This window comes from Marmota marmota, unplaced genomic scaffold (assembly GCF_001458135.2).
Source record: "Marmota marmota marmota unplaced genomic scaffold, marMar, whole genome shotgun sequence".
Taxonomy (NCBI): Eukaryota; Metazoa; Chordata; class Mammalia; order Rodentia; family Sciuridae; genus Marmota; species Marmota marmota.
Genome location: NW_025999982.1, coordinates 256,533 through 276,895, shown reverse-complemented (window position 1 = coordinate 276,895; position 20,363 = coordinate 256,533). Strand labels below are relative to the sequence as shown.

Below are 20,363 nucleotides of genomic sequence, written 5' to 3'. Positions count from 1 at the left end.
CACAACCTGAAAGCTCCTGAGGGCAGGGAATAATTTGTTTTCCCACAATTTGCCACTTTAGCACCCCCTCACTCCATTGTGCTCATACCAGGTGCTAGGCACATGAAGAGTTAACAGATCCCTGCATGGAGGGGCAAAGAAGGGCCGCTACAGTCTCAATGTCCCCCTCATCATTTTCCCCTCCGGAAAAGCCTTTCACAAAGTCGTGCGAGATAAGTGGAGAGAGTGTGTGCTGGAGTTGGGAGGACGGATACACAAGAACCCAAGGGCAGTGGGTAGGCGAGTTTAGAGAAGCACCGGGGCATAGTGCCTCTGGGAGGTGAAAACAGAGAACTGGGTTTGTATTCTGATTCTGGCCCTCGCGAATACGCGCCGCCGCCTGCGGAACCGAGCTCAAAGAAAGCGCGGGGGTAGCGGGGAGGTCGATCCTCAGGGTCCGCCCCGCGATCTGTGGGCTCCGCCCCCGCCAGTCCCTCCCGTCCCGGTGCAGCTGCTTCCGGGCTCCGCGACTACGGGCGGTCCGCGAGGCCCGGGCTCCGACGCTGGGCCCAGGAGCGGTCCCAGTGCACAAGCGCCTGGACGCCTGGGTCCCCACGTAGGCCCGCGCTGTGCCTCCCGACTGGGATCTCCGAGGATCTCCGTCCTGACCTTGCGGAGGCCGCGTCTCTGTTGCGTCCTCGCCGGCCGGTGGGGCCACTTTGTAGGAATCATAGCCTCCTTAATCGGGACGGACGCTACTGGCTGGAGTTTACTGGACATCTTCCACCTACTTCCCAACAGAGACTTCCTATTCCTTGAACTCCCTTGGGGCAGCAGATTAAGACTTTTCAGATCCAGGAGGACCTAAGAACCCTGGGCCACCTTTCTTCCTTCCTTCTTTGATGGAGCACCGCCTCCCCAGTTTCTGGGGCACCTTGTGGCGTGGCCTTGGTGAGTGAAACTTGGGGTGCTGCCTGCTGGGAAGGAAATCTGGAACACGGACACTGTAGGGGTGACCCCGGTCTTGTCAGACCCTGAGACTCTTGAAATCTCATGGGTGGGGATTGTGGTGGTGAATGAATTCGAGTGTGCCTCCCTTCTTTACCCCCAAACGGAAAACAAAACAAACCACTTGCCATTCTTGAGGCTGCATGACCATTCAGGGGAGCGGGGAGCCCCTTCTGAATTCAGAATAGGACGGCATCAACAAGCAGATAACCTGTTCTGAACCTGAATAGATTCTGCCTTCTGAGGAGACCTTGAGAGTGTAAGAAGTGCCAGGAAGTAGCCCCAGATTTGGGGAGTTCATTACACACCCCAACCATGTTCCTGCGACGGCTTGGTGGCTGGCTACCTCGCCCTTGGGGCCGCCGGAAACCCATGAGGCCTGACCCGCCTGCCCCAGAACCCAAATGGGTGGACAGCTCCCCTGAGAATTCAGGGAGTGATTGGGACAGTGCCCCAGAAACCATGGGAGATGTGGGGCCTCCCAAGACCAAGGACTCAGGGACACTGAGGAGTTTCCGGGCTGCTCCAGAACCAAGCAGGGAGCCCCAAGTTGAGCAACTGGGGAACAAAAGAATGGATTCCCTCAAGTGGGACAAGACTGTTTCTAGCACTCAAGAGTCTGGGAGACTGGAGGATGGAGGGGCCATTCCAAAACTAGAATGGGATCCTGTGGATTCAGGTGGCACCAGGAGTCCTGGGGTGTCTCTTGAAGGGGGACTGGGCGCCCCTGGGCCAGAAGTCCCAGTGGAGAAAACTGGCCAGCATCAGAAGCTGCTGGGCTGGCTGCGGGGGGAACCAGGGGCACCCCCACGGTACCTGGGGGGCCCAGAGGAGTGTCTGCAGATCTCCACCAACCTGACCCTACACCTGTTAGAGCTGCTGGCCTCAGCCCTGCTGGCGCTGTGCTCTCGGCCATTGCGGGCAGTCTTGGATGCATTGGGTCTTCGAGGACCAGTGGGCCTCTGGATTCACGGGCTACTGTCTTTCCTTGCTGCTCTGCATGGGCTCCATGCTGTGCTGAGCCTACTTACTGCCCACCCTCTACACTTTGCCTGCCTCTTTGGCCTCCTGCAGGCGCTGGTGTTGGCTGTCAGCCTCCGGGAGCCTGGTGGGGATGAGGAGGCCACTGACTGGGAGGGTGAGGGTTTCCTGAGGGAGGGTGAAGAACAGAGCGGAGATCAAGGAAAGGGACTGTGACTATGGGGTGGGGTGGGGGCAAAAGGCGAAGATAGTGTGGCCTTTAGTAAAAGACTGGGGAGCATGACTCTGATTGTAAGCACAGGGACCTCAGGGATCAGAAAGAAACCCGAGAGTGAGGCACAGGGCCCCCCTTCATACACAGGAGAGAACAGAGCTGTTTAGCTGAGAGAACAGACATATTTATGGATGGTGGGCATTACCCTAGGATTCACCAGCTGTTGTTACTTTCTGCTTTTACATTTATCCTTTTACATTTTTTCTTTCCACCTCCATTAAAAAAAAAAAAAAGTGATAGTGGAGAATAAATACCAATGGGTCTTTCCTCCCTTTCCAAATTTGCCAGGGGTGGAGGAGACCAAAAAGGCACAATAGAGATCTCTTCACTAAGAGGGTGGCTGAGAGACCCAAGATGTCCCGGGAGCCTGGAACCTGAGCCATCTAGGAAGGAATGGGGCTGCTATGTTGGTGGATTAGGAGCCTGGAGAGGGCCCACAGGTGACAAAGGCTGCAGGAAGATCTGGTGCTCTTGAGTCAGAGGAAGGTGTAGGCAGTATTGGCAGGAGTACCACAGCTCAGAAGGGACTCGCAGCTCAGACAGGGGAGCACTGAAGTTTGTAGTTCCCACTAAGAGACTAGGGGCTTGTTCACTCAGCAATAAATAACTGTGTAATACTAAATCCTAAATACACCACTACAATGTGAGAGGTACTGTCACTCAGTGTCTTTCCTGACGCCGTCCAATTTGGGGGGTTAGGTGGTAGAGGGTCTAGAGGAGTGTTGAATTAGGGGGAGTAACATTGATGTCTGGAGATAAACCCCAGGATGTGATGTGGATTGAAAAATCATTTTTATTTTCCTTGAAAGGGAATCAGGAGTCTCCAGCTTCTCTTTCCCCCAACAACTCAGCAACTGCTATATTGTTCTGGGGGCACAGATGAAGTTACAGGTCAGTTACTGGACAGTTTGCAGGCCTCTGTGAAGGGAGGAAGGAAAAGAAGATAGAAAGGCAGTCCAGGGAGAGAATAAGGTTGGTGGTTTTGGGGTTGGGGAAGAATGTGTGCCTTTATTCCCCCATGTCAAAGGACTCTTAAAGGCCTTTTCTCCTGTATGTCTGAATCTCTGCCCCCTTTATCCACTATAGACTTAAACCTGTTTTTTGAATAGCCCAGAACCCATCCTGGTTCCCTTAGACAACATCACAGCTCTTAGTCATATCCCTGTGATGCCATCATAGCTTATGAGATGTACAAGTGACCTCACAGCCACTCAGGTGATGTCTGCCTTTGGCCATGCCCTCTGGTAACATCACATGAGCCTCTCATTTAGCACTTGCAGAAGACCTGGTGAGTCCCAGTCCTCTTCTGGAAGACTTTAACCCCTCACCTTGATTCCTGGGAGTTAGTAAGAAGGCTCTGGAGTCCAGGCAGGAGGTCAGGGTCTGGAATTCTTCCACACACTTCTCAGAAGGGTGTGGTGAGCGATCTGAAAGGGCAGGGTGCAGCCAGGCCAGTCGAAGACCCTCCTTCTCACCCCTAGGACCTCACAGAAATTCTCAGCCCATTTTGAAAGGATGTCTAAGGGCCCAGACTGGGGAGCCCTTCTGCCCTCCCTTGTTTCACTGACACTTCCTGCCTTGCATTTCCACTCACTGTAGAGGAGAAAGCGCTGGTAACCCTGGCCTGTCTCTTTCAGCATAATTCCACCTGGGCATGAGCTGGAGAAGAGCTCAGTCTTCATGTCAGGGCGGCCTGTCAGGGCAGAGTGGGGGATGGGTGAGAACAGAAATGCAAAACCAAGCTTAGGGAGGCTGGGGTGGTTGAGAGCTGGTGGGAACCAACCTTCAGTTTTGAGGTCTGTGCTCCCTTCAGTCAAGTGATAAATCCATTCACGGGGCACACAGAATCCATTTTTCCTGCAGAGGTGATGATAGCAAGAAGAAAAGACAAGAGTGTTACCCCAACCACACAGTACCACCATGGTTTTTTTTTTGTTTGTTTTTTGTTGTGTCAGGGATTTAACCCAGGGCCTTGTGCAAGCACTCTACCAACTGAGCTACATCCCCAGCCCCAGCATGTTTTTATTCCATCTTGTTCTTTGCTGATGCCTGACTCCCTTTGGGTTTCAAGCTACCTAGAGATGGTTAAGTCCATTCTTTCTCCAGAGAGCAACTGGTAGAGCTATTGAATTCACTGGGCCAAGAGTCATGGATATACCGACCAAGAGCCCAGTGGGTGGCTGCTCACACTTTGGGCAGAGAGTGCAACTATTGATGCCTCTGCCTTCTCACTACTCACATGCGGATGGTAGCACGAAGCTGGAGCTGCAGTGGGGCAGAACCAGAAGCCATGTTGAAGATAATGTTGTCCACAGAGTCAAAAGTTGCCAACTCCTCCTTGGTGGGAGCTGCCCCTGCGATAAAGTACCACTGGCCCAGGTGGGGCTCTGGGAACTGGAGAGACAATAAGGGGAATAAAAGAGGGTAGATTGGGGGGTCCCTCTCAGAATTCATTCAACTGCTTCATCAGTCAGCACAGCAAGATTTGGGGTGAAGGTGTTGGTTGTCTTCCTCTTTCCAATTGGGGGCTAAGTTCATGACAAGGAGTCATGAAATAACTTCCTCTTTGATCCTCTGCAATCAACCTGGGTAACCACTCTACCCCACCCTCCAATTCTTTCATATCTCCACAGTGATGGCTACAGCATTGATATTTTTCTTCCTGTTTTCATCATCAAAACACTCATGTTTCTTCCTCCCTTTTCAAACATAGCTTCTGGTTATCCTAGGCTACCCACCCAAGACTCTTAAGGCTTCCACCATAGGCTTCCCCCATTCTCAGTCCATACCTCTTTCTCATCCACAACCAGAGTTGTCAGTTGACTGTGTTCAGGGCACTGATAGATGGAGTTAAGGAGAATGCCATAGAGGTAGAGTAGAGCTGCCCAAATTTGATTGAACATCTTCAGGTGGGAAGGAGCTGGTGGTCTGGTGGGGTAACTGGTGCTTTAACTGCTCTCTTCACCGAGGGCTGCTCAGTCCACTCGCTTCCAGCCCCCATGCCTCGACCCTTGACCCCTTCACCTGCTAATGAATAACTTCAACCTTGTTTTCCAATCCAAACCTGGATTATCTACAGTGTGTGGGGCCTTCCTCCCCCTCTTCTGGATGCAACCATTGCAGGATCTCTCAATTTTGAGGAGAGCTAGAAGCCTGTGGTCTTTCATCCCATATCTTGGTGGGAGATCTTTTTGTGTTGTGCTGCATCAAAGAGAAGTGGCTTGACTGGGTCCTAATTTTATTAATCTCTATGTCTTGTTTTTTCATCTGTAAAATGTGCAAATCTTCACTTAGGAAACTTTTTGAGTCCTAGCTGTTTGCCAGGAACTGGCTAATCCCTATGGATATAAAAACAAATAAGACACAATCCCTGGCCTTGAAAAAGCCAGGGACATAGGAAAAACTAGTTGTGTAAACAACCATTGACATACAATCTTAAGTGCTTTGAACAGGTATGAACTGGTTGCTGGGGCATGGAGGGTTTTCTCTTAAGTTTATAATTGTAGAAATAGTTTGTACATACCCCAGAAAAGCTTGCTGACACATAAGTGAGTTAATTCAATGTTTATTACTACAAAAGACCACATATTCTAATGATTAAAGAAAATGGCATTGCTGTCTGATTGGTCCAAACCCTAACTCAGGTCTGGGACAATTTTATTAATCTCTCTGTCTTGTTTTTTCATCCGTAAAATGTGCAAATCTTCAGTTTTAGAGAATTAAATAGGAAGATACATAAAGCCCTTTACAATGAGCTGCACATAGTAAATCTAAAGAAGCATTTTCTGTAATTGATAATGTTTATAAAGAACTTATACTTTCTGAATTCTCTAATAATGATAAGAATTCTCAAGAGGCAATGGATAGGGCCAAGTGAGTTAAGCAGTTAATGTGATGAGTTGTGGGGCTTAATTATTTAAAACTCATGGGCTGCCACAAAAAGATTTACATTGAGAGGTGAGACTGGCTAAGGGCTTGTGATTTAGTTAAAAGAAAACATAATCTGGGCAATGGGTGTCTAAAGAGTTAATTATACTGTTGGGGGTAATGTTTACAAATTTTATTTTTGCAGGACTGGGGGTGAACCCAGGACCTTGCTTGTTATGCTAGTCAAGTGCTGAACCACTAACCTACACCCCAGCCCTTGAAAAATTTTTTGTTTTGGAGACATGGTCTGACTTTGTTGCCTTGGCTGGTCTTGAACTGGCAAAACTCTTGCCTCAGCCTTTGGAATACCTGGGATTACAAGCCCTTGAATAAAAACTAAAAAAAAAAACAACAAAAAAACAAAAAACAATTATTGTAGCAGTAAAGCAGAAGACTCAATCCCGAGTCCGGCAGGCCTGGATTTGCCAGCTCTTCTACTTAGGCTCGTGGATGTTATTATCCATCTCACATGTTGAAAACCCTTTTGCGGTGTTTCATGTGGTGCTGGGATGAACCCAGGGCTTCACACATGCTGTGAAGGAGCTCTGCCACTGAGCTGCACTCCTTTTAAGGCTTAAAACCATGACAGTTTGTAACCCACTCGGTGGCTGGCACAAACGAAGTGCTCACTAAACATGCTTATTGGAACTTTTTTTTTTTTTCCCCCTGGGGGGGGTGGGATCTAACCCTGGAACGCTTTACCACTGAGCCACATCCCCACCCCTTTTAAATTTTGAGACAGCCTCACTTATCTGCGGAGGCTGGCCTCGAACTCGCGATCCTCCTGTCTCAGCCTCCCGAATTGCTGGGATTACGAGGGAGCCACCACGTCCGGCTTTATGGTAACTTAACGGATGTAGTACTTGCACCTGGATATAAACTACGAATTCTAGAAAGGCTAGGAATAATAAGGGTTATAGAGATTGTAATCACCCAAAGCTTAGAAACCCTGTTGGTGGGCCCTTCAAGTCCCCATTTTCAGGGTCTTGTCTTTCGGTCCAGCCGGACTCCGTATGCTCCCAGTTCTCAAATTCAGTGGTGGTGTCCCTTTTCTTGAAAAGTCCTAAAAAGCAGTGGCTTGCTTAGCTTTCCTAAAACATGGCATGTCCCCTCAGCCGCACTTAGCCAATGGCTAGCTTGACACCACAGTCCGCAACACGCCCCACCCGATCAAAACGATCTCTACCCAACGACGCGACGAGACGCAAAGCAGCCCGCAAACGGACCCCAACCGCCTAAGGTAAAGTGACCTCAGGAGGCGCCGAGCACAGGGCCAGGTGAGGGCCGCAGTGAGAATGAGAGTTTTAGGTGGCTAGGTCAGTGCCGCTCAAAATTCTCTGCCTGCCAAAACTTTAATATTGATAAGGCATAATCCCAAATCTCCAAAATCCAAGGTTCATAAAACCATCCACAGCATCTCTCGAAGAAGGCGTGGAGTCGATATATTTTCTTCAGGCATTTATAATGGCCACCTCAACCTCCTAGGTCTCTAGCGTGCTCATAGGCAAAGTGCAAAAGCCATGGTGAGGGGGGTAGGGAGGTGCTTAAATGTTTACGCATGCGTAGTGCGACTCACGCAGGCGCACTACAGTTCCCCGGGCGACGGCGGCGGTGGCTACTGAGGGTGTTCGGCTCTTTCCCATCTAGGCCGGCCCCAGCCCATCTCCACCCCGGGAGCTCACTACCTGGGGCCGCGGACTTCCTCATCGTGCCCCATAAAAGTAAACTTTGGGGACCTGGAGGAGCCGAAAGTACCGCGTCGAGAGCCCCAAATACTATTGGGGAAACGGAAGTGGCTTTCGGTAGCGGACTAGGGGAAACCGGAAGTGACGGTACCGGGGGAAGTCGGGGGCGGAGCCATAGGGTGGTGGGGTGTGTATGTATATGTGTGTGGCCGCGTGTTGGTTGCGCCGCTCTGCTGGAACACCCGAGGAAGGCGGAAGAGGGGGGCAGTCAGCTAGCCGGTCCAGCGTTCCCCCCCCCCCCGTAAGTGTCAGCCGTCTTGGGTGTGTAGTGATTTCGGCGGGTTCGATGGGCGTGGCGCGCGTGCGCGAAACCACTTTCTCCGCCGAGCCGGGCGCTACCCCCACCCCCACCCCCGGTCTTGCGTTGTCCCAGAATTGGCCGACTTCTAGGGCCTTTGCCCTATCGCGACCGGTGATGACACTGGTCTCTGGTCTCGTGCTTCCTTCCCTCATTCTCAGCCCAACTGGCCCTCCTTTATTGTGATTGGCATTGTGGAGCCCCTCCCACCTCCTGTCCTTCAGCTCCCTATGCCGTCGATCTCCTGCCCTTTGTGTTTCTCTCCCTGTGCCCCGGAATCAGAAGGGGGATGGGGGCGGGTGTGAGTGTGTGTGCTTGTGTAGGAGAAACTTTTTAGGTATTGGGGCGGAGATTCAGGCCAGGGAGGCTTCCGGTATATAAAATCTTACGGGCGACGCGGACCTTCCTCCCTTCGTTCTTCCTTAGAGAGCTGTCCGCCATGGAGCCCAGTGATTCTACCAGTACCGCTATGGAGGAGCCTGACAACTTGGAGGTATTAGTGAAGACCTTGGACTCTCAGACTCGGACCTTTATTGTGGGGGCCCAGGTGAGATCCCAGTACTTCTGGAAGATACCCATTAGCTCTTCCTCTTCCTCCCTTAGAACTGATGGGAGAGCCTGATTTTCTTGTCTTCAAATTTTCATTGATTCCTTTGTTTATATTCTAGATAGAACATCTTTTGATGTGTTTGTTGGGGGAGGTATGTTTATTGTTAAGTGAGGCAGATTTTATTTTGCCTTTCTTCACCTTGCTAGAACTCAGTGCAAAGTAAAATAGACTCGAAGGAGGAACCTGTGCTATCATGGGTGGACCCTAGCCCAAAGGAAGAGTTGGGGCTCCAGTTTTGGGGAAAGGAAACAATGCGGGGACCTCAAACAATTTTTCTGATAAACAGATTGATTGCAGCTGTATACTGTACTTATGAAGTCTGGAAACCAGAACCCATAATGCAGGTGGAGCCCTAGTAGACTATTCAGTGGAATTACTAACATCTGTGGCATAAAATGACTCTTGAATTTAATACCATAGTTATCTGTTTTTAATTCTGTAATTCTTGGAGACAAACTCATGAGCTGGTGGGTCAATGATATTTTAAGATGTGTTTAAGAAAGTCACATAGGTTTTTCTGTGGCTAGATATTTGTAATACTTTCCAAGACTTTGTCTAGTTAGGGCAAATGTTTTTCTTTTTGGCTTCCTTCTTTTTTGCAGAGCTGGGGGTTGAACCCAGGATCTTGCACATGCTGGGCAAGTGCTGAGCTACACCCCCAGCTCTTTGCTCCCTTCTTACCTTCATGGTGGGGGACCCCTGCCTGGTACTCTGGGGCTTGGGGCCTCTTCTTGGTTAGTTTTCCTTAACCTAATTCCCTACCCTATCCTCCTTTCCTTTTTTGTTTTAGACATAGCCTTGCTAAATTGCTGATGTTGGCCTTGAATTTGCAATTCTGCCTTAACCTCCCAAGTCACTGGGATTATAGGCGTGTACCACCCCATCTGGGTTTGCAGTTATTTTTGTCTTTGAGATTACGGCAGAAAAATGAACTCCTGGTATCATTTTGTATTTAGGAAGGGGTTACTGATCTCTCTAGATACACTTTCCTTTGGAAGCTAGGCAAAGGAGAGAAGGAATATTAGTTGGCTTTTTTTGTTCCTCATCCATGAGGCACTGGGTTCAATCCTCAGCACCACATAAAAATAAACAAAATAAAGTCATTCTGTTCTTTTACAACTATTAAAAGAAATTTTAAACATATGTGTTTGTATTATGCCTGAAAGTTTGTTAAATTAATTCTGTATTTTGGTGGGTTGTCTTTGTTCAGTGTTTTGCACAATTAATATCTTACAGTCAGGACAGTTGGATAGTGATTCTATACTGGTTTTTACCCCTTAACTCCACAAATCAGTTGGCTTTTTCTCTTTTTTTCCTTTATTCTGATTCCTGTGTATGATTATTCCTCCTTACAGATGAATGTAAAGGAGTTTAAGGAGCACATTGCTGCCTCTGTTAGCATCCCCTCTGAGAAACAACGGCTCATCTATCAGGGGCGAGTTCTGCAAGATGATAAGAAGCTCCAGGAATACAGTAAGAGGGTTGGAGGGCAATTCAGAGGTTTAGGTTGCTACCCAGAGGGATGAGCTTAAGGCCATGTATATACCTACTCATGCAATGTTTTGGTGTGTATCTTTTTTCCTGCAGATGTTGGGGGAAAGGTTATCCACCTGGTGGAACGGGCTCCTCCTCAGACTCAGCTCCCTTCTGGAGCATCTTCTGGGACAGGGTCTTCCTCAGCTGCCCATGGTGGGGGACCCCTGCCTGGTACTCGGGGGCCTGGGGCCTCTGTTCATGACCGGAATGCCAACAGCTATGTCATGGTTGGAACCTTCAATCTTCCTGTAAGCTTGTGTTTCACATGGAAGGGTTTTTTAGGGAGGGGTAGTTTGGGTTGTGTTAGCGTCAGGGAACACATTAGATAGTTGTCTCAGTCTTGAGATTGGGTTTGGAGAGCTCTCTGATCAGATATTGGCCTTGGTCTTTGAGAAAAAGGGGTGGGGCTCCACAGAATGAGTTGAAAAGTGTGGAGGCCTTAGTATTTGGCTTCTCCCAGAGCAACTTCCCTTACCCTTTCCCCAGAGTGACGGCTCTGCTGTGGATGTTCACATCAACATGGAACAGGCCCCGATTCAGGTATTGAGGGGCCTGGGAGGGTCAGGGAAGGGGATCTGGGAGAAGGAGGCCATGAGGTGGGGTGGACCTGGCTAATGAGATGCTTGGGACCTGGATTAGTAGGCGGTGGAGCTTATGACTTCATCTCAGACCTGTCCTGATTATTCCTTTTTTATTCTAGAGTGAGCCCCGGGTACGGCTAGTGATGGCTCAGCACATGATCAGGGATATCCAGACCTTATTATCCCGAATGGAGGTAAGTGAGCAAATCTGCCTAGGTTCTCTCCGCCCCCTTCTCCTCGTAGCCTGAGGGTAGGAGCATGATTGGCCACATCCATAGGATTCTGTCTCCCTAATCTGGTCTTTTCTTTGCAGTCGTTCTTTTGGGCAGAAAAAAGTATCTTTGTGAGGCTATCTTGTCCCTGCCAATCCTCTGAATGCCTGGTATCGGGGGAGTTTGTTTCAGTTGTTAGATAACTTGGCATAGCATCTTTTCAGTTAAAGAAGAATTCCACTCTTTCTTTGTTTCTTCCTTCCTTCCTTCCTTTCTTTTCTTTTTTTTCTTTTCTTTCTTTCTTTCTTTCTTTCTTTGTTTCTTCCTTCCTTTCTTTCTTTCTTTCCTTCTTTCCTTCTTTCTTTTCTTTCAGCTGTGCAGATAGACAAAATTCCTTTATTTATTTTTATGTGGTACTGAGGATCAAACCCAGTGCCTCATGCATGCTAGGCAAGCGCTCTGCCACTCAGCCCCTGCCCCATCCCCTGATTTTGAACCCAGGGTCTTGTGCATATGAGGCAAGCACTCTACTGAGCTGTATCCCCAGACCCCATAATTGATTTCTTAACTGACATGTTCAGCATTGGAATGCTCTAACTTCATTAGTTTGTGTAGCAACTACAACCTGTGGTCTTTCTCTTTCCTTATAGAAGTTAGAAAATTGCAATTTTTACTCTGTTAGTAATTTGTTTAAAAGTATTAGTTATTTGTCATGTATCTAATTTGTGCTAGTCCTATACTGATTGTTAGGGAGTTAAAGAGAATGAATGTAAAGTCCTGTCTTTAGGGAGCCTAGTTGGAGCACTTTCTCCATTCACATTCAGTTGGCCTGAGTTATCTGCTTTAGTTTCATCTTGTCTTTGGTGTCCTGACTTCCCCACTTTTCAGTGTCGAGGGGGACCCCAGGCACAGCACAGTCAGCCACACCCACAGACGTCAGCTGTGGCTCCAGAGCCAGTATCCTTGAACTCACAAACATCAGAATCAGTTGAAAATGAAGCACCTCCTCGGGAGCCCATGGAGGCAGAAGAAGTGGAGGAGCGTGCCCCAGCCCAGAGCCCGGAGCTTACCCCTTCTGGCCAGACTCCAACAGGCCCTACACCTGCCCCAGAGACAAACGCACCCAAGTGAGAGATGGAGGGAACCTTTTGGGGTTGTGGGCTCTAAGTGCAATATGAAGACCAGGAGAGGTATGGTGGGTGAGGAGGTCTCATTGGAGGTAAATGAGGTTAGAATTGACAGCTGAGCAGAAGCTCATCTCTCCCCTGAGCACATGACACATGCCTGTAATTTCAGTGACTCCAGAGGCTGTGCAAATTTGAAGCCAACCTTAACAATTTTTTGTCTCAGAATTTGGGGGGGAAAAATGGGGGACTATGGATGTAGTTAAGTGGATATCCTGGGCTAAATCCCTAGTACCGCAAAATTTTCTCTCAAGTTCACACAGGGCCCATCTCTTATTTTAGCGTTAGTTTCATACATTATAGCTACAAGATTGTAGTGGGGAAGGTGAGAGTAAGGGTCATTTTGTCCTCTCCATCTTCCCCTGGGTGGGAGTAAAGAACAGAAGCTCTGCTAGTCCAGGAAGGGATTGGGCCAGGGGTCTGGGAGGCCAGGGGGAGACAGAGCAGATGATCTCTGGGCTTTGAGGTGGGGACTATAAGGAAAGCCTTTGCTCACTGCCCTTGGGGTTATCCACAGCCATCCTTCCCCAGCTGAGTATGTTGAAGTGCTCCAGGAGCTGCAGCGGCTGGAGAGTCGCCTCCAGCCCTTCCTGCAGCGCTACTATGAAGTTCTGGGTGCTGCTGCCACCACTGACTATAACAACAATGTGAGCCCTTTTATGGCCTATTCCTCCTCTCCCCTCCCCCCAGTACTCCTGAAACAGAATAGGCTGAGGCAGATAACCCTTTACTCCCCCAAACAGCATTGCAACAAAATCCCTCTAGACACGTAAATGATCTTTACTCCCTTGGGAGGTGGTAATTTTTGCAGTACCCACTGTCCTTGCACCATTTGTGTCCCTAAGTGAATTGTTTAAGAAATTTACATAGTAAGGGAGATTAGTTTGATGACTTATGGTCTTTTGTAGAATTTGTCTTAGTAGGAAATTCTTTTTGCACATAAAATAGAATTGACTTGCAAAGGTTTGAGCAATGTAGAAATTTCTAAATATGTAACTGAAAACTTGGGATACTTAGAATTAGAAGATCCTTAGAAGAGGTAATTTGGACTTATTCTTTTCTTTTTTTGACATGGTGATGAACACAGCATGAAGGCCGTGAAGAGGACCAGAGATTGATCAATTTGGTTGGGGAGAGCCTGCGGCTTCTGGGCAACACTTTTGTGGCACTCTCTGACCTGCGTTGCAATTTGGCTTGTGCACCCCCACGACACCTGCATGTGGTTAGGCCCATGTCTCACTACACCACGCCCATGGTGCTTCAGCAGGCAGCCATTCCCATCCAGGTGGGTCATGGGAGGCTGACCCAAGAGAGGATGAAGTTGGGGGTGGTGCAGTGATACAGAGTGATTATTGGGCTCAAAGGAGGGTAGAGAGGGAGAGAACTTGGGAAACATAATGATAAAGGATGGAGGCTTCTGAGATAGATGGTAGAGGTGCTTTGGATTAAGCTGTTGTGTTTTTTCTCACTTTTGCGTGTCCATCTCTCTTTTAGATCAACGTGGGGACCACTGTGACTATGACAGGGAATGGGACTCGCCCCCCCACAACTCCCAATGCTGAGGCACCTCCCCCTGGTCCTGGCCAGGCCTCGACTCTGGCCCCGTCTTCTACCACTGTTGAGTCCTCAACTGAGGGGGCTCCCCCACCAGGGCCAGCTCCCCCACCAGCCACCAGCCACCCGAGGGTCATCCGGATATCACACCAGAGTGTGGAACCCGTGGTCATGATGCACATGAATATTCAAGGTGAGTTAGGATCAGTGACTGGAAGAGAAGACCAGTAGGCTGAAGGAAGTCTGGGGTTGGTGTTGAGGTGTGAGGGAGTAAGGGTTGTTCAGATTGTTGGCATGTGTTGGGAGAGGCATGAAGGGGACTGATTTATCCTTGGAAATTTTTTGTGGTTAAGAAGTAACCTTGTTCCTGTCTAGAGGTGTGAAAAGCTGACTTTTTGGTTGGGAAATGGTGGCCTGTAGGACAACTGATCTCAGGAGGGTACACTTAGGCCTTGGCCCCAGTGGTCTCAGGGTCACACTCTCTGTTTCCCTGCCCAGATTCTGGCACACAGCCCGGTGGTGTCCCGAGTGCTCCCACTGGCTCCCTAGGACCCCCTGGTCATGGCCAGACCCTGGGTAAGAACAAGGGCATCAGAGCAGGTTGAGCTCTGGGTAGAGAAGGGTTAGGGCTGAGTGGGTGGGTTGCAGGGGTCCAGGTTCAAGGTTACATCAGACCCGCCCCCCAGGCTCCACCCTCATCCAGCTGCCCTCCCTGCCCCCTGAGTTCATGCACGCCGTCGCCCACCAGATCACTCATCAGGCCATGGTGGCAGCTGTTGCCTCCGCGGCCGCAGGTAATCACCTGGAAGGGGAGGCCTGGGAGGTGGGGCCTAGTCCATGGTGGTGGGTACTGTTGGCTGTCACTCAAAGAGTCTGGCCCTCAGCTCTTTTCCATCTCTCTCCTCTGCCACCCATAGGACAGCAGGTGCCAGGCTTCCCAACAGCTCCAACCCGGGTGGTGATTGCCCGGCCCACCCCTCCACAGGCTCGGCCTTCTCATCCTGGGGGGCCCCCAGTCTCTGGGGCTTTGGTGAGTAAGGGTGGGAGAGTTCTAGTGGGGAAGAGTCCGTAAAGAATCTTGGGGTGATGTATAAGGAGGACAGGATTGAAATCCTCTCCTCTCCTTCCCTGTCAGCAGGGTGCTGGACTGGGTACCAATGCCTCATTGGCTCAGATGGTGAGCGGCCTTGTGGGGCAGCTTCTTATGCAGCCTGTTCTTGTGGGTGAGTCCTCATTTTTCCTCGCTTCAAACTTAAGAATTCTAAGACTCTCAAGTCTGATACTTGCTTTCTACCTGTTCACTGGTACTTCCTAGCTCTTTCGTTATATTCTTGATTGTTTTCCTGCTAGAAATGGGGCTACTATAAATGTCTAGTCTTTCTTCAGATTTCACCTTTCTTTGGGTTTCGGACAGCTCAGGGGACCCCAGGAATGGCTCCACCTCCAGCCCCTGCCACTGCTTCAGCCAGCGCTGGTACCACCAACACAGCTACCACAGCTGGTCCTGCTCCTGGGGGCCCTGCTCAGCCTCCACCCCCCCAGTCCTCCACAGCTGATCTCCAGTTCTCCCAGCTCCTGGGGAACCTGCTTGGGCCTACAGGGTCAGGAGCTGGTGGGCCTGGCATGGCTTCTCCCACCATCACTGTGGCAATGCCTGGTGTCCCTGCTTTTCTCCAGGGCATGACTGATTTCTTGCAGGTGAGTAATGGACTTGCCTTTTATTCTGTTCTTCCTCTCCAGCATTGGGCCAAGCAGTGATACTTTGTTGCCATTCTATAGCCATTGGATTACAGTCTAGTAACATGGCAGGGAAAGGGACTGGGTAATCCATTGATTGTGAATCCTCTGTTTTGGAGATGAGAAAAATAAAAACAGCTCTAAGAAAAAAAAAATCATATAGTAATGTCACTGCTTTTTGATCTAACCTATTCAGAGGGATAGAGGTCACTGTTTAGTCTAACTTTGTTATTGAATACCTGTGTATGAGTATTCTGCTTTAAGAAGTAAAGGCTTTCTTCCCAGACTCCTGTTGTTTTGTGCCCTCTTTTATTTATTTATTTATTTATTTATTTTTAGTTGTAGTTGCACACAATACCTTTGTTTATTTTTATGTGGTGCTGAGGATCGAACCCAGGGCCTTGCTTGTTCTAGGCGAGTGCTCTACCACTGAGCCACAACCCCAGCCCTGTTTTGTTCCCTCTTGATGCCATGTTATGTCTTTGTCCCTGTTCTCACCTTGTTTTCTGTTCTTTATTTCTTCTCTGTTTGCCAGGCCACACAGACGGCCCCTCCACCTCCTCCACCTCCTCCACCCCCACCCCCAGCCCCAGAACAACAGACCACACCACCACCAGGGTCCCCTTCTGGTGGCACAGGGAGTCCTGGAGGCCTGGGTCCTGAGAGCCTGCCACCAGAGTTTTTTACCTCAGTGGTGCAGGGTGTGCTGAGCTCCCTCTTGGGCTCCTTGGGGGCTCGAGCTGGCAGCAGTGAAAGCATTGCTGCTTTCATCCAGCGCCTCAGTGGATCCAGCAACATCTTTGAGCCTGGGGCTGATGGTGCCCTTGGTAAGCAAAGGGCAGGGAGTGTCTTGGTTTATTCCAGGAAGGGGGGCACAGAGGAGAAGGTAGATAACCTTTGTCTAGGGCTGTTGGCAAGATGGGATGAAGTTGATGGACTGGGCAAGCCTAGGTGGTAAAGGTGGTTGCTAACTTCTGCTTATATTCCCAGGATTCTTTGGAGCCCTGCTCTCTCTCCTGTGCCAGAACTTCTCCATGGTGGATGTGGTGATGCTTCTCCATGGGCATTTCCAGCCACTGCAGAGGCTCCAGCCCCAGCTGCGTTCCTTCTTCCACCAGCACTACTTGGGTGGCCAGGAGCCCACACCTGGTAACATCCGGGTAAATGCAAGCCTGGGCCCTCGCAGTTTTCCTCTTTCCCACTACCAATTGCTTATTCCTGACTGTATCTGCCAGTTAAAGCTACAGCTGTCCCAGCCCAAGCCTTGGACTTTTTAGGGTTAGGGTAGGGAGAGGGGGAGTCTTGAGAACCAAGGCTTGGAATTAAATCTGTGATGTTTTCCTGTAGATGGCAACCCACACATTGATTACCGGACTAGAAGAATATGTGCGGGAGAGTTTTGTGAGTGACCCTTCTCTATTTCCCTCCTGTTCTGGGTCTGGGCAGGGAAGCTAATATTCCTTATGGCTTCCTTCTCCATTTCTAGTTTTAGGATTCCTGATTTGGGGGTCTTCTTGTGTCTTGTCTTACAGTCTTTGGTACAGGTTCAGCCAGGCGTGGACATCATTCGGACAAACCTAGAGTTTCTGCAAGAACAGTTTAATAGCATTGCTGCTCATGTGCTGCACTGCACAGGTTAGGGGTTAGCTGGGCCAGGGAAAGTGGGGCATTGGGTGTGCAGGGCTGCTGGGTACCAACATTCCTTCCTCATGTCTTGCCTACAGATAGTGGATTTGGAGCCCGGTTGCTGGAGTTGTGTAACCAGGGCCTATTTGAATGCCTAGCCCTAAACCTGCACTGCTTGGGGGGACAGCAGATGGAGCTTGCTGCTGTTATCAATGGTCGAATTGTAAGTACCATGCAACCTCAGATCTCTAGTCTCTTGTTTCCTTTGATGTCTTGCAGTTTTCACTTTTCTTGCCATACTGCAGCCTATTACTCTTGAGTCTGATAAATTGTAAAAGCTGGTTGAGGGTTGTGTTGCAAGTTTGCTTTCTATCCCTCAGCGTCGTATGTCTCGTGGGGTGAATCCATCCTTGGTAAGCTGGCTGACCACTATGATGGGACTGAGGCTTCAGGTGGTTCTGGAGCACATGCCTGTGGGCCCTGATGCCATCCTCAGATATGTTCGCAGGATTGGTGATCCCCCCCAGGTAAGGGACCCAGTGGACTCTGTCAGGGAACTTGAGGGAAGTGGAGAGATCTGAGAAGTTTCTACATTTTGTTTTCTTTCTCTGTTCACTTTTTTTTTTTAAATATATTTTTTAGATGTAGTTGGACACAAAATATCTACAGTATATTTATTTTTATGTGGTGCTGAGGATCAAACCCAGGGCCTTGCATGTGCTAAGTGAGCACTCTACTGCTGAGCCACATCCCCAGCCCCCTCTCTATTCACTTTTACAGTCACTTTCTGAGGAGCCAATGGAAGTTCAAGGAGCAGAAAGAACTACTCCTGAGCCTCAGGTACCAGGGAGAGAGGTTGAGGGGCCAGGTAATGTGGAGAAGGAGGGATAGGGAAAGAAGGGCTTGAGGATAAAAATTCTGAAATCTGGGTCTTCTTACTTTCTGACACCCAGAGGGAGAATGCTTCCCCAGCCCCAGGAACAACAGCAGAGGAGGCCATGTCTCGAGGTCCACCCCCTGCTCCTGAAGTAGGCTCTCAAGATGAACAGGATGGAGCTTCAGCTGAGACAGAACCTTGGGCAGCTGCAGTTCCCCCAGTAAGTGGCAGGAGGTGATCCAGTGGTGGGTTAACGAGCTGCAGGGTGTGGGAATTACTTTCTAATCCTTTCCTTCCCAGGAATGGGTCCCTATCATTCAGCAGGACATTCAGAGCCAGCGGAAGGTGAAACCGCAGCCACCTCTGAGTGATGCCTACCTCAGTGGTATGCCTGCCAAGAGACGCAAGGTTGGTTTACCTCTTCCCTGAGGATCCCTGTCTACCCAGGTTCTCCTATCATGCTTAAATAAAACAAACTCTTCAGAGCTAGAAGTAGCTATTCCTAGTGTAGTCTGCTTATTTAATGAGAAAATCTTTCTGGGACTGACACTGGCTTGTAGTTGGTGTATAACCACACAAGACTTTACCTCTGTTTTCTATCTTATTCCCTCAGCTATCTAATGCCCAAGTGACTAGGGCTCATTTTCTTTTCAGGTGGGCTTGGATTAGTTTGCTCAGAATCTCAGATGGCTTGCATTTGGCCCTTGCTTAGAAGAGCAAGTTTAACACAAACACTGTATTTGGCCAGAGCCAGCTAGGAAGGCCACATGTAAAAATGTTCCCACTTCTTTCCTCTAGCATAAATACTCAGTGATTGACTCATGGAAAGGGTGATCTGGGTGGTGGTACTGGATCTGACGTTGATCCTCTTTTCCCTCCTAACCCCGTCCCCCAGACGATGCAGGGTGAGGGCCCCCAGCTGCTTCTCTCAGAGGCCGTGAGCCGGGCAGCTAAGGCAGCCGGAGCTCGGCCCCTGACGAGCCCCGAGAGCCTGAGCCGGGACCTGGAGGCACCAGAGGTTCAGGAGAGCTACAGGCAGCAGGTGCCCCCACCTTGAAGCAGAATAGGGATGGTCTAGCGGGAGGGGTTGGGCTAGGGTCCCTTTTCCTGGATCCTTTCAGAGGAAGTGGTAGTCTGGGGCTGCCACTTTTTGAAGATTTTCCCATGTGGTATCTGGGAAGTCTCAGTGATGCCATATTGGGCAATTGACAGATATGGCTGGTGGGAAAGCATTAGCTCCTGAGGGGATGGTGTTGTGTGCTTGCTGGGATCTGGGGCTTGCTCAGTGCTACTCTGACCTGCTTATTCTCTCTTTCTAGCTCCGGTCTGATATACAAAAAAGACTGCAGGAAGATCCCAACTACAGCCCCCAGCGCTTCCCTAATGCCCACCGGGCCTTTGCTGATGATCCCTAGCTCTTTGCTCTATGGCCCTTCTTCACCAGGGGACCATTTTCCCATTCTTCCTTCACAGTATTTAAGAAATAAAAGTCGGATTTTCCTGGCTCTTGTCTCCAAATTGTGTTTAAGTATTTCAAGTCCCTATTTTGTATGTTTTTTAAAAATCTAGTATTTCCTAGGAACCCAACTTCATAGAAACAGCTTGTAATTGTCCCAGTGAGCATATGTACTCAGTCATGCAGCACATAATGTGTAAGCCTGTTTATTTTGTAGTACTGGGGATTGATCTTGGGCCTTATGCATGCTAGGCAAGCACTGGATCACTGAACTACATCACTAGCTTTGTAAGATTGTTTTCAAGGTTAGCTTTTTCTGCAGAAACATATCCTGTATTAGGGATTGAACCCAGCCAGGCTTTGTAATCAAGCTGTATCCCAACTTTTTTTAAGATAGGGTCTTGCTAAATCACTAAAGCTGGGCTCAGAACTTGTATCCTCCTGCCTCAGCCCCCCACATAGCTAGAATTTATAGGGACATGCCACCAAGCAGCTGGGCAAGAAGACTAATTTTAAATGCAAACAGAAAGACCAAGGTCTTGAGATGGAAGTGTACACTAGGACAGAAAACATGGCTTTGGACCCAAGTACTCTTGAAGCACAACCTACATGTGATGCCCCAATGAAATTCAGGTTTGATCATGCTGGACCTAGGCTGTCAAAACTCAAAAAGCCAGTTGTTAACGTACTTGGATATGGAAGACATCTGCATTCTTTGCCATTCCTTTTGAGATGTAGTTGATGTCCCTTTCCCTTTTAACTAGCTTCATGCTAGACC

At 49.3% G+C, this 20,363-nt stretch overlaps 3 protein-coding genes across 21 annotated transcripts; 2 read left to right on the top strand and 1 right to left on the bottom strand.

The window, feature by feature from the left end:
* Positions 1–486: 486 nt before the first annotated feature.
* Positions 487–19,634, top strand: Bag6 (BAG cochaperone 6). 19 transcript variants are annotated; one of them, XM_015487426.2, is made up of 26 exons: positions 487–930; positions 8,639–8,759; positions 10,178–10,295; positions 10,410–10,606; positions 10,845–10,898; positions 11,059–11,133; positions 12,040–12,278; positions 12,853–12,982; positions 13,423–13,620; positions 13,830–14,082; positions 14,388–14,465; positions 14,576–14,683; positions 14,807–14,919; positions 15,025–15,112; positions 15,304–15,587; positions 16,162–16,453; positions 16,617–16,786; positions 16,974–17,027; positions 17,159–17,261; positions 17,351–17,475; positions 17,633–17,779; positions 18,033–18,092; positions 18,206–18,349; positions 18,430–18,537; positions 19,025–19,171; positions 19,449–19,634. In XM_015487426.2, exons 2-26 carry the CDS (start codon positions 8,652–8,654, stop codon positions 19,542–19,544), a joined length of 3,489 nt encoding a protein of 1,162 aa, XP_015342912.1. In that variant the 5' UTR covers positions 487–930; positions 8,639–8,651; the 3' UTR covers positions 19,545–19,634. The 19 variants fall into 19 exon arrangements, with proteins under 19 accessions (XP_015342912.1, XP_015342915.1, XP_015342914.1 ...); XM_015487427.2 differs by lacking the exon at positions 487–930 and adding an exon at positions 7,742–8,001 and having other exon boundaries at positions 15,028–15,112; XM_015487422.2 differs by lacking the exon at positions 487–930 and adding an exon at positions 7,742–8,001.
* Positions 928–2,889, top strand: CUNH6orf47 (chromosome unknown C6orf47 homolog). Its single transcript, XM_015487438.2, has one exon. The coding sequence runs from the start codon at positions 1,303–1,305 to the stop codon at positions 2,182–2,184; it is 882 nt and encodes a 293-aa protein (XP_015342924.1). The 5' UTR covers positions 928–1,302; the 3' UTR covers positions 2,185–2,889.
* Positions 3,018–5,255, bottom strand: Apom (apolipoprotein M). The gene is made up of 6 exons (XM_015487439.2): positions 5,032–5,255; positions 4,482–4,636; positions 4,026–4,099; positions 3,837–3,935; positions 3,571–3,669; positions 3,018–3,160 (listed from the first exon to the last, which is right to left on the bottom strand). Exons 1-6 carry the CDS (start codon positions 5,143–5,145, stop codon positions 3,135–3,137), a joined length of 567 nt encoding a protein of 188 aa, XP_015342925.1. The 5' UTR covers positions 5,146–5,255; the 3' UTR covers positions 3,018–3,134.
* Positions 19,635–20,363: the final 729 nt, after the last annotated feature.

Bases quoted from the DNA above. Each gene is read 5' to 3' on its own strand.
- CUNH6orf47 (XM_015487438.2), top strand. From the start codon at position 1,303: ATGTTCCTGCGACGGCTTGGTGGCTGGCTACCTCGCCCTTGGGGCCGC.
- Apom (XM_015487439.2), bottom strand. From the start codon at position 5,145: ATGTTCAATCAAATTTGGGCAGCTCTACTCTACCTCTATGGCATTCTC. The intron at 4,100-4,481 runs GTGAGTAGTGAG...TCACCTCTGCAG, and splicing joins CTTCGTGCTACCATCCGCAT to GAAAAATGGATTCTGTGTGC. The intron at 3,670-3,836 runs GTGAGTGGAAAT...CTGCCCTTTCAG, and splicing joins CCAGCGCTTTCTCCTCTACA to ATCGCTCACCACACCCTTCT.
- Bag6 (XM_015487426.2), top strand. From the start codon at position 8,652: ATGGAGCCCAGTGATTCTACCAGTACCGCTATGGAGGAGCCTGACAAC. The intron at 10,607-10,844 runs GTAAGCTTGTGT...CCCTTTCCCCAG, and splicing joins TTGGAACCTTCAATCTTCCT to AGTGACGGCTCTGCTGTGGA. The intron at 15,588-16,161 runs GTGAGTAATGGA...TCTGTTTGCCAG, and splicing joins GCATGACTGATTTCTTGCAG to GCCACACAGACGGCCCCTCC.